The sequence below is a fragment of the Sitodiplosis mosellana genome, unplaced genomic scaffold (assembly GCF_009176505.1).
Source record: "Sitodiplosis mosellana isolate CC-2019 unplaced genomic scaffold, AAFC_SMos_1.0 Smas_scaffold_6162, whole genome shotgun sequence".
NCBI lineage: Eukaryota > Metazoa > Arthropoda > Insecta > Diptera > Cecidomyiidae > Sitodiplosis > Sitodiplosis mosellana.
Window position 1 is genome coordinate 515,765 of NW_022601403.1, and position 12,863 is coordinate 528,627.

A 12,863-nucleotide genomic window follows, 5' to 3' on the forward strand; every position below is an offset into this window, starting at 1 on the left:
ATACAAATTGTACCGCGAGCACAAATAAACCAACAACCATCATAGCAAATGGTCATGCTACGTGCAGTATGATTGATTGTGTATTTGTAAACGATAAAAAGCACGAAACGAAAAGAAATTACCCTCGATATTCGATGTATTTATAAATAATAACGGCCATTGTCATCGCCAGCAGTGCCATATACCAAGAAGTCATGAACATTATGGAAATGCACAAGCATAGGCCAAACAACGACAATGACCAATGGTAGAATTTGAAACGAGGTCGCCAATTTGGTGTTCGTAACAGCGTTTGTACGGCACAGGCCAAGTTCACGAATCCATAGCACATCAAAAAGAACATGGACAACAACGGAGCCAATATATCGACATTACCTACGGAAATACACAAACACAAAAACCGTTTATTTCTCATATTTGTTTCGCTCGCCCTCTCTATCTCTTTCAATCGAATGAATCGACACGAGAGAGAGAGAGAGAGAGAGAGAGAGAGAGAAAACAAAAACGAAATTGGGAAAATGCTCCCGCCTCGAAACGACAAAATATAGATTAATCAAATTGCATGAACCGAATAGAACAGAGAAAAAAGAATGGCTGTTTGTGAAAATGAAATGTTTACCAAGCAAAATGCCACATTGACAAATGGCCAGCGTTAGGATAAGTGCTCTGGTTGGTTCGCCGCGTTTTGACGATACGGCAAATGGCGCTAAAAATGGTATCACATCATCTCTGGCAATCGCTTGTAGCAGTCTCGGTGCACCGGTTAAACTTTGCAAACCAGCACCAAGTGTTGACAAAAATGAGCCCACCAATATGACCCATTCATTGGGCCAAGCCATGTTTGCCACAACCAATCGACCACCAATTGATGCTCCAAATCTATAAAAGAAAAAAAAACACTCGGCTTAACACATAATCTCCACTGCGATGAGCGAGAGTAAAATCGAAATTGGATGGACGTGAAATGCGACGTACTTATCACGAAGTAACAGATTGTCAACAGTGCCAGCAAAGAGAAGGACGGAAGATAAATACACAGTACTTGTGGTCAATATTGCACAAATCGTTCCAATCGGAATGCTCTTCTGTGCATCAGCCAAATCACCAGAACGATTCGATCCAGCCATTATACCTAGAAATGCGAGTGTTGCACATTTTGTTTTAGAAATTTACAACATACATACCAACATCTTAACATAGTAAGACAACAGAGTTCTTAAGTTTCCACAGTTTTAGATCCAAAACACACTTACCAGTCACTGATGGGAAGAAAATTCCTATCAAAATGGTAAACGATGTCGTGATATCCGCATAAATTTGGTTGTAAGACTGTGACATACGCTCATAATCTTTTGGATTTTTTCCGTACGCAATGAATTGGAATTTCTGCATTTATGCATTTTCAATTCGAATTAAGGGCGCATGTATTTGATGGAGAGAATAAAACGAGAACACATTCAATGCAACCAATGACATCATACTTATTATATATTTTTAAGGTAGACATATATAGAGTTTAAAGAGAGAATTTACTCACTTCGAGAAATGAATCGCCAAGATTATCGAAGAATACACCACTCGCCAAACCTTTGATGCCTTTCACAACCGTCACATTGTTTGCTATTCATTGAGAAACATTCATTGATTTTTGATTGGTCCATTTATTGTTAGAGATTGTTTTGGATTTATTTTTTTGCTTCATTGTCTTTATTGTGACACAAATTGTCTACTGTTTCGTTCTGTTTTAAGTAGAATATGAATTTTATTCCATGCCTTCGAAGTTCAGAATCGGAGCGGCAAAAATCACATTCGCTTCAAATTTTGTTAACGTTGACTTTTTTCTCGCAAAACTTTGATACAAATGAACAATTGACAAGGAAACCGATGGGTCCAAACGTGGTATCTTCCTCAATTTTCAGCAAACTTTGACCATTTTTGGTAAATTTGAAGACGAATTTGGGTAAATTTGAGTTTTTTCTAAACAAATTTAAAGGAAAGTTTGCAATTTTGACGTTTCTAAAACGGTTTCGTCGTCTTAGATTTTGGTGAATTTCAACGAAAAATTGAATTTTTTTTCTCTTATTTTTTTTCTTCAAAACGTTCAAATCAAGGTTAAAATCACATACCAATAATAATCACCATTCATTTTGATGAAACTTCTTGTGAAAAAAGCAATGCGAAGTGTGAAATGCCAATTCGGAATATTCAAAAATGTGCCGTAATTCTTTTCCCTATCTTCTGCACTCATGTTCAATGGCACAGCAAAAATAATTTCTAGTATGTAGAACCCGAATTGTTCGTGAACTCGAAGGGAACAATTCAAATTCAAAGGAAACAATGATTTAATAAAATGTGCATTTATCAATTAAAACACTTACTCTCGTAGTATGGATCACATAATCTGGTAGTTGCGTTACAGTATGTATTATGCAAGAATCCTCCTACCGTTTTGTGGCAGTCTTCTAACTTCATGTCTTTGAGCAATCGTTTTCCAAGTACGCACATGCTATAGAAAAGAAAAGCAAATAAACCAACGAGGCATAAGTGTTGATAGAGCAAAAATTGGTAAGTAAATTACTAATAAATTATTATTGGATTGATTTTCATATTTCGCTCTTGGAAAACCATCTTGGGGAAAGAATTTTTTTTCTTTTCCTGAAGTTCAGAGTGGTGTAAAAACCTATCTTCACCGTTGTTGAGATTTCAAATCTCTCTTCTCTTCAAAGAAGAACTTTCTTCACTTCTATCAAAAAGTGATCCTTCCGCTTCTATTTCTCGTTTGACCGAGAAAAAAAAACCGGAATCACAATGTAAATGGAATGCATAAAATAAAGCGCCATCTGTGCCATGATTCTTTTGTTCGTATAAGTCCAATGTATTCAATTTGAACGCTCGGAAAACGTTCAAACGATCAACATCATCATTCCATATAGTATTGCATAGTTCATTTTCCATAGACTTGGGCTGGAATTCTAAGTCATTCCACCAAAATCATTCGGAATTATTTTTTTCGTACATAAGACCATATTGGAGTGAAAGAGAGAGATTCCAGCGTTCCACCGGAATTATTTCTCACACATTCCACTCTTCCTTGAGTTATCGGAATAATTCCGGTGGAATGCTGAAAAATAGTGGAATCTCTCTCTTTCACTCCAATATGGCTTATGTACGAAAAAAATAATTCCGAACGATTTTGGTGGAATGACTTAGAATTCCACCCTTGGTGGCGCTTATATTGTGACAAACGTCAAAGCATAGGATCGTATACATTACATATTGTGATTCCGAAAAAAACGATGCTACTCAAATTCTTCTTATATGCTCAGTGAGCGTCGCTCACTAATAGAAACGTATTAAATCGTCATTCCACAAAATGTCAATTCATTGATTCATTGTCAGATTATCATTTCCTAAGCCTCAGTAAAACACCGGAGAATCAATTGGTTTGAAACGATCAGAAAACAAAATCAATAAATGAGAATGAAAAACTGAAATGAAATGAATAGACTAGACTTCTAGCTTGGTTTGACATCTAAATTTCTCGATAAGCAATTAAATTCAAATTGTAAGTATCGTAAAATGTCGACAATTTTTCAATAGTCATGAATTTTTTTTCCCCTCTCCCAACCGAGTCTCAGCCCAGCGAACTGAAACTAAACCAATTTACAATAAATCAAATTTAGTGGAAAGCTAAAGTCTAGGCTAAAGTTGTCAAGGACTTGGAAAAAAAATTTAGAGGAAAATAGAAAAAAAAACGGTGAAGCATCGCGTCGAATTGTCTGAATGTCATTGAAATGTCATAATTGGATAGAGAAACAATAACAATTTTGTAGAAATAATGAAAAGACATCGAGAATGAGAAAAGTAGGAGAAAGAAGAAGAAAAAAAACTCAGTCAAGTGAAGTGAGACGATTGATTTTGACGCATATTCCAAACTCCGAATGAATTGACGCATAAGTGAAAGTATGTCAAATACTAAAGTACCCCAATGGCATGCCATCGTATTTCCAATATATATTGAACTTAATCGAATAACTGAGTGCATTAGTTTTGTTTTGTCCGCAATGTTATTCCGATGAGAGGAGTAAAAAAATAATACAAACTTTGTCTATCGACATCAAGAGACTATTGATTTGGGTATAGCATTTGAAAAGTTCACAATTGAAAAGCAATCGAAGTGATTATAGTATTCTGTTTAGAAAATCAAAAACCAACAACAACAATAACAAAAAACAAGTCGAATGAATACTTACTAAAGTTTCTCGTTGCCATAAAAATTATCAAAAATACCGACATACACGGCAATTATGGAACAAATAACACACGCTAATGCAACGGCAGCAAATTTATTCACAAACTTTACGCCAATAAACACAATGGTTCCTGCAACGATAGAAAATAGCACAAACGGTTTTTTTTTATTAATGTGTGACATATACACACGAGTATGTGCAGTGCACACACATGACGAACAATGAAAAAAAAAATTCTTTCAAATAATCGACATAATCGCTTTTGATCTCGAAGCGCATTTAATTTGCGAATGCATATTCATTCCAAGTTTTGCTGTCTTAAATACAAGCTCAGCGTGTATAATACACACGACGAAATGAAATGCATTTTGAAAAGAGAACAAAGAATTTTTTTTCTCCTGTTTCGCCAATAACATTTGGAATAGATTTCAATTTTTATTTTGGATAATTTTGAGCCGACATACCCATGAAGTAGAGTAGAAATGTACCATAGACACGAAAATTGTTGTACATCGCACTTTCTGGATCATCTATATCAACAAATATCGCCGCAAATGGTGCCATATACGTCTGTGTAAAGAAAATGAGTTGAAAACAGCGTTAATTTTTGGTCACATTTTAGTCGATTTTCTCGCGTGCTCGTTCTTATTTTAATCCGAAATTCCGTGAGTCTTCCTATCTTCGCCATCATTTTTAATCCAAAACATTTAATTTTCGTTCATTTTCTCTCTGATTTCAGTAAAATCTCTTACTGGTTTGGTTTTATGTCGTCAGTGTCGGAAATTGCTCGTTCAAAAGTGGTTTTCATTGCCCAAAAAGTGTTCAACAGTGGTTGTTGTTGGCCAAATATGAATGATATCGCCCCGAATAATTCGTTTGTATGCATACCAGCCACAAAATCTTGTTTACTATTGTGTTTTTAAACTTACCAGTACAATTTCAACGGCACCAACAATGTACATAGCCGCTGCCAGTGTTGTGCCCGTATAAAATAGTAGCCCGACCGCACCACCGAATTCAGGTCCCAGCGATCTGTGCGGAAAAACGCAACAAAAACAAAATGAAAAAAATGATTTTTTTAAAAATGTGTCCACATTAATTGGTCGCATTCGAATTGTACGCTTGGGATTGAATGCTCATATATATCCCATATTTATTTTCCGATTAAATTATGTATTTTGGATTTTTGTTTTTCACGGTTGTTTTCACTTCAAACCCTCCCGTGTTGCGGTATTGACATTGGCTTGTCTTATATGTTTATTTGTATGAATGACAATTTATCATCGACAAATGCAATCAAACGGCCATCAGTGTGGGTGAGTGTGTGTATGTGCAAAATAAACGCGACGAAACCAAATTGTTTGCATAGAAATAAAGCGTGTGAAAACCAAACACGGCCATCATTTATGAACGGTAAATATGTGGTAATGCAACCGCATTTTTATAGTGCTCTGCATTGAATGTTTTATGGATACACGCCTTATGATTTGATGAATCTCAGCTTTGCAACGGCGGAAAAAAAATAGGACACGTCCGAATGAAAATGGCTAAAAAGGTAAATGGCCAGTTTAAAGCGAGCGAGCGAGCGCGTGTACGCTGCCCTTGAACATCAACATGGCATTGTTGCTTCAGACGAACGACAGTTGACATGACATTAAATATAATGGGAATGTGTATCGATTAGCCGGCGCCAGTATGTATATTATTCCAAAGGATTAGGCACAAAGTTTGGCTGATAGCCACAAAGTGAAACGAGTGAAAGGGAGAAAGTGAAGCAAATTGAATGAGGATCAAAGTGACAGAAGCAGATGAGAATGAGGCGAACGGCCGAGTTAGCGAGAGTGAGTAAAAATGCGTTAATATTGTATGTGTTGCATTAGGTCTGTCCCATGTGGCCCATTCAAGTTCCGTATAATGGGCGAAAAAATCGATTTGCACGACCATGTAACACGAATTTTCTCTCTTTCACTCTCACTCTCCCTCTCTCACTCTCTCTCTCTCTCTCTCTCTTGCTCATTCACTCTTTTCATCATCGAAATAAAACCGTAAAAGCCCCGACCATCCATTGAGCTTTTATGCGGTGCGGTTTGCTCAATTTCACCCGAATCATTAATAAATTATTTATATTCAAGCAAAATATGTACGTGGAAATGCGCTCATGATGGCACATTGAATATGTGATGATGGAACACACACACAAACACACACACACATACAGAGAGGGGGAGAGAGAGTGACCAATGGCAGAACGAAGCAGAAAAAGACAAGGAAGTGAAATAGTACGATGAACGAGAACGAATGATTGAATCGAAAATGAATAGAAATTGGAGATTGAAGTGCAAAAGAAATCTGTTGCTACAGAGTAGCCCATATATGAGCCATATGAATACCGTTTGAATGCGAAAATTTCGGCGCATAAATATCGGCCATTTGAGTGGAAATCGTTGAAACTATTTATCATTTAGAAGCGGTGGTGGGTGGGTTGGTTTTTGTTGCGGACAGAGAAAGAGCGAATTGAAAAAGCAACCGAGAAGACAACAAACACAGTGTAGAAAAGGTCGCAGCATTGGATTTGCATGAATTGAGTTTGGACCAAGAGAGGAGAAGAAATATATGCTGATGTTTTCGATCGATAAAAACACGATATTTTGACAGGTTTTTCTGAAATTCCGAATCTGAATGGAATTTACCGACCTGAATGGCTACAAATTACCAGAACTATATCATAAATCTTCGCTTGAGTCTTTCGCGCACACAAATTCCAGCGTTTTTTTGTTTATTTTCGACTGGAAATGAAAATGCTCTTTGGAAAAGATGCCTTTTTTCATTCGTTGATGGATTTCTTTTTTTGGTTTTTCATGTGTTTTTTGTCTCTGACGTCTTCTTCGCCTGCTTTGACTTGTATTTTGTTCTCTTTTTGTCCTTTGTTCTTTGCCTCTTTCATTCTTTTCCGTCCTCTCTCGCATTCTCTCTCTCTCTCTCTCTCTCTCTCTCTCTCTCTCTCACTCACTCTTTCTCTTAAAGAGAGTCTCTTTCACTCCTTCCACTTCTTTCCATCATTTCTCTCTCATCCCCTTTCTGTTATGTGATATTTGCTTTGCCATTTTTCTCTCCTTGTCTCTCTCTCTCTCTCTCTCTCTCTCTCGTTTCCTTCTTCATTTACCCTTTTCCAAATATTTGTCCTCCAATTTTCAACTAATTGGCCAATTGTTGGCTAACAAATTGCCAAATTTCGTCATTTTCCATAAAATTCAATTGAAAATCCACTGTAAATGTGTTTCTCCTCACAAAGTCTTTAATTTATCTCGTTCGGTGGCTCAAAAACTATAACCGGATTTGTTGATAAATCCCATGCAATTGACTCCATTGAGTATTTAATCTTCTAATGAATATTGATGCGATAGCGTTTATCACTTGAATTTTGACCTAATCATTGTTGATTTAAATTCTAATTAATCAACCCACACACTGGGTTTAGTTTTCGAGCGCTGTTCCGGAATGAATGAATGCTGTTGTTCGATTGTGTTGCACTGAGATCCGATTCAAAATTAATCGTCTGTATGGAAATTGAAGAGGACTCATTTAAATCTTCTGTAAATACCCTCAGTCCCACACTCACACACAGACACACACACACACACTGACAGTCTTATCGGAACATTCAATCAGCTTCGTACGAAATACATTATCACCATTTTGATTCATCGTTTCGAACAATAAACAAAACAATCAATTCATTATAGATTCCCTAATATTAATGATGCTCTCTCTCTATGCGAATAATTCGTAGTGTGCCCAATGTCCATTAACACAGTCTGACGCGTTTTTCAAAACACGCGTACGGACTGTTATTTGAAAAATTCTCTAATTCACATGAAAGTTTTTTTCGAGACTGCGAAATGCGAATGTTTTTATCTGCATGCGAAGCCATTCGCCCATTCGCAAAACGAGCTTCATTTGCAGTGTAAAATGCCCCTAAAAATAAACACGCATAACAAATCAAAACCGCAAATGGTAAATGCATTTAAAATTCCAATTAAAATTCCAATTAAAATCGACGAGATAATAGTGTCTAGTGCATAAAATTAATGATTTGGTAACATGATGTCAGAATGCTAGACAACTCAATAATCGACAACATACGGAGAACGAACAAATCATGAATTTTCAATATTTAAACCATTGCGACAAACAAATTCCCTCAGAATATTTCAGTTTTAAAGTGCAACATAAAGTTTTTTTATATGGAGTTTTTGTTGTAAACTCTATATTTTCATTTTAAAAAATTTCATGTTGCACTTTGAAACTAAAATATTCTGAGGGAATTTGTTTGTCACAACGGTTCATTTATGACTTATCTTTTCTGCAAAAATCAATTTGGGGCACATACGACCAAATCGGATACATAAACCAAAAATTGTATATAGAATGCATACGTAAAAGAACAATCAGTTTGATTCGAACAGCAAGTGAAGCAAGATGGACTAACGAATCATTGATATAAGTGAGTTGAAAGAGAAAAAAAATAAAAAGAATACAATGTGTAGAGTTGGATTTTCTAGAAAGAAACGAAGAAATGCTAAACACAATAAAAAATAATAGAAGTCTACATAAGACTGCTGAATTTACGTAAACGTAGAAAAAATAAAAAATTTAACCTCAAAACTAAGACTTTTGCAAATGATGTCAGAAAGATAAAGAAATCAGTTAATAAATATGTAAATCAAGTGAGATGAAAAAATCTTGCGTGAAAAGTTCTGTTCTTTTTTCCCAGAAGAAGAATTTTTGAGTCGAGAAACAAACAAACCCCATTCAAAACACGTAGTTTAAAATTCGAGATACATTTTGTGCTGAAGACAGTTGAAAGGCTAAATTCAAAAGTGACAACAAAATCGAGCAAAGAAAAAAAACCGCAGTCACTATGATCATGAAGACATGAAGAACCAAGCGAAGAGGAGAAGAGCAGAAAAATTCACCGCACAAAAATATTCGAAATTCATCATACAAAACTGATAACACAGAAACTAAACAGAATATAAGCATCAATATCAACACAAAAGGTACCTTTTGGCGTCAACAACACTACTACAGCTCATCATGCAACATTTTCTCTAATAAATTCGACAAAACAATAGCCATAAATTGTATTAGCGCGAAAAATAAAGCAAGATAAGTAAATAAGTGGTGTTGAACCACTCTGTTACGGAAATGGTAAGAATATAAGATATTTGGCCAATATGTTAAAAGAAGAAAATTCATTGAACAAAAGATTTGGATTAGTTTTTAATTCAAAGACAGAAGAGATGGAACTGGAAATAATAATGATCTCACATTCATGAAAGAGACAAACTGATTTAGATATAGAAATAAGAAAGGCCAAAAATGAACTTAACCCTCTAGTTACCGTACATATACCTTAAACTTCTCTACCGTAAACCTAAACCGTACGTTGGATCACATTGTTTCAAAAGGCTTTTAGTATCCTCAGGAGATCTCCTTTGCATTTTTTGCTAATACTTGTGGAAAATTGGAAACCAACCCTTCCAAAAAGAAAACTTGTTACCACAACCCCTGCACCACACTAACAAAACAAAGTAAAACACGAATTTGCGATGAGCGCATTCAGTGAAGTTCATTTCAATTATTTGCGTCGTTAGACGCACTCATGAACGCGACAAATTGAACGCATCAACAATGTTCCGTAATGAAAGAAACATTTTTTACTTATAAAATTGATGTTTATGACGTGCCAAGCTCTCACAAAAATCAATTTTGCACATTCGTGACATTTTTATTTTTTTTTGTGTACTTTATTAACAAAATAAAAAAGATTCAATAATACATTGAACGATCTGTGTCACAACTTTTGACACTTGTCTCGTAGCGCTAGAAGTGAGCTGTCAGACGCTTAGATGCAGGACCTTTGCTTGTTACACCACTGACACCCATAATAATCCGAGGGAGAAGCAACAATTTTCCGCTGCTTTCATTATTAACCAAATGCAATTTTCTGATACAAAATCGATTCGTATGGCGAAAATGACAGCTGAATATCAACCGCAATTGTTATGCTGTAGCACGTGTTATTCACCGAAAAACATGAGAGAACTACTGTTTGCTTCAATTTCATTTGATTGGCTTGACATACGCCACAAATGAATCCAATTGATTGATTGTTGCATTTGCTAGCTGAGTTTGTGTGAATTTTCGTGCATATCATTCGATAGTTCGCAACCCACAAAACAACACACACTACCTAGGGGATAGACACAAGATCTGAGATACGTTCGTTTTTCAAAATACTAAATTGATTTTGTGTAGAGGTGTTCAGATTCGTGAAGATTCATTGAGATTTGAAGGGATTTGAAAAGATTTGTAAAAATCTTAGTGATTTGTTTGACCTTTTTGACAAGTCAGCCATTTTGATTTGAGAAGATTCATAAGGTTTCATAGAGATTCAAAAGTATTTGAATTTGCTCGAGATTTGAGATTCCTACAGATTTGAAAAGATCTAAAAAAAATCAAGTTTTAAATGTTGTGTCTACCCCCTAGCACACTACACACACAAACACCTCAAAAATTGATTCTGATCGATTAACAAATGGGGTATCCCGAATATCGAGCTCTAATTATACCGGATATTTCCTAATTTAAATCGTTTAATAGCCACCAAATTACGATAAAATCCATGAACATAAATGATTTACCTGGATATCATGAAGTAGCTCCCGCCTGCCGGCACCACACCATTCGTAGCAATGGCCGACATTGAAATTGCCGTTAGCATTGTCTGTGGAAAAAAAGAAGAAGAAAACACATACAAATTTTACATGATGATGATGATGATGATAATGTTGGATGAATGAAACATAAAATGGAACAAAACATCTTGTTTTCTTTTGTGAGTAAGCATAAACACGCGGTGTATTTGGCAAATAACTGAATTATTTTTTAACCGTTTATTATAGAGTACATTTATTATGCCATTTTGGACCGAAACATGTTCGGTGCATTAAATCCGGATTAATGCGCTTAGTTTTCATAAACCAGTTAATGTTATACGATGCTGACGAAGAGAAAGTTTCTTGATTTTGTGTTTTGCGAAAATTGAGAGGAGGAGGGAGAGGACGTGTCGCCTTTCAAAGCTTTACGAAAGCTGCTTAGCGAATCAATACCAAATGACGGCAGGTTTTAGTGCTCGTCCGTCGTTTCTACAATCGAAACTTGTACATTATCAAAACTTTGCATTTTCCACAGTTTCCCAACATTTTCTCACATTATTTTATTTAAATGACCAACATTTCCGTCATAAAATTGATACGGTTGAAATAAAACCACATGGTTTTATACGCATATTTGGTCACTACTACTTTGAATATTTGATACGTTGATCGAAGGAAAAGTGAAACAAGTTTGATGAACTCAATCACTTGGTAAGCGCTTCTGTTGGATTTTTAAGAGTTTGTATCCAAATTTTAGTCCGGGTTTGTTTTTTTTTCTGTTTCGGAAACAATATTTTCAATTTTTTTTTTCTTCTTTTTTTTGAGAATTTTTGGGATTTTTTTTTAAATTTTTGCGTTGATTACTCTGCCTTATTCATTGTCCACTGAGCAATGTTCAGTGAAAAATATCATCAAATTGGAAAATCAAATCTGGAACCAGTAAACGGTAAGGTGATGCCTTTGTACCTCATTTTGCTTTGAAAAAAAAACAACACTTCATTTGTGCTCATCGCTTCGAAATTCTCATTTTTATGAAAGTTCCGAAATTCCAATTAGATTTTTAATTGAAATCGCTCAAAAGTGCAGCTGTTCTCTCCCAACTCATTTAATGATTGAACTGCAATTTCAACCGTTCAGTACTGTAAATGAAGAGTATTCGAAGAGGTAGAACAAATCAAACGAGTTTTCTATGAGAGTGTCAGCTTATACTACCAATCCAATGTAATGATCGATGGTGCTGGCACTTTGACAGCTATAACTCAACACTTCAATCTATGTTCTCATTTGAATTAGTTCATGGATTCTAATTTGATCTCCGCCTAAAATTCAACATTGATTTAATTTGAAATTCCAATTCAATTTTGTATTCGTCGTACGTAATTCCAATATGACTTCATTCTACAGTGTAGAATCTACACTCATTCTGTTTGGATTTTCTCTCTTCTTTCTCTTTGCACTGTTTTGTATTTGAATGCTGGAACCGTTTTATTTTTAACTTGTTTCATTTTTTGCTATCCATGGCATAAAAACTGTGCACATTTTTTTTTCTAAACTTTCCGAAGCGCTCAAGTGAACGCGCATTCACTGAATGAGGGTTTGACTTTTTAGATTTTTCGGTTAAACCAAATGTTTCGAACAAGTAAAAGTTTTATTTGTCCAATAGTTTTGGAAGCACAATTTTGAACTGGTGACAAATTTCACAGATTTTCGAGTGACTGCTAAACACACACAGAAAAAAAAACTTTAAACATACTAAAAACAGCTAGTATAGACCACCAAATGTATTAAATGAACCGAACAATGTCTATATGCACATGAATAGTCCGATAAAAAAGTCTGTTCCTCAACATAGTCGACACAGAACTCTGTATTTGAGAGAAAAAAAAAG

General features: G+C 35.4%; 1 protein-coding gene across 34 annotated transcripts in view; it reads right to left on the reverse strand.

Annotated features, from left to right (window-relative positions):
• LOC129574429 (solute carrier family 12 member 4) overlaps positions 1–12,863 on the reverse strand; it is a 105,133-nt gene that overhangs the window by 30,587 nt on the left and 61,683 nt on the right. For all 34 annotated transcript variants that reach the window (XM_055456453.1, XM_055456457.1, XM_055456448.1 and 31 more), the window contains exons 6-15: positions 10,961–11,043; positions 5,183–5,285; positions 4,718–4,823; positions 4,254–4,383; positions 2,379–2,506; positions 1,538–1,620; positions 1,254–1,386; positions 976–1,132; positions 620–879; positions 123–375 (exon numbers count right to left, since the gene is read on the reverse strand). In XM_055456453.1, the coding sequence (XP_055312428.1) occupies positions 123–375; positions 620–879; positions 976–1,132; positions 1,254–1,386; positions 1,538–1,620; positions 2,379–2,506; positions 4,254–4,383; positions 4,718–4,823; positions 5,183–5,285; positions 10,961–11,043 (1,436 nt within the window). The remainder of the gene's footprint in view (positions 1–122; positions 376–619; positions 880–975; positions 1,133–1,253; positions 1,387–1,537; positions 1,621–2,378; positions 2,507–4,253; positions 4,384–4,717; positions 4,824–5,182; positions 5,286–10,960; positions 11,044–12,863) is intronic.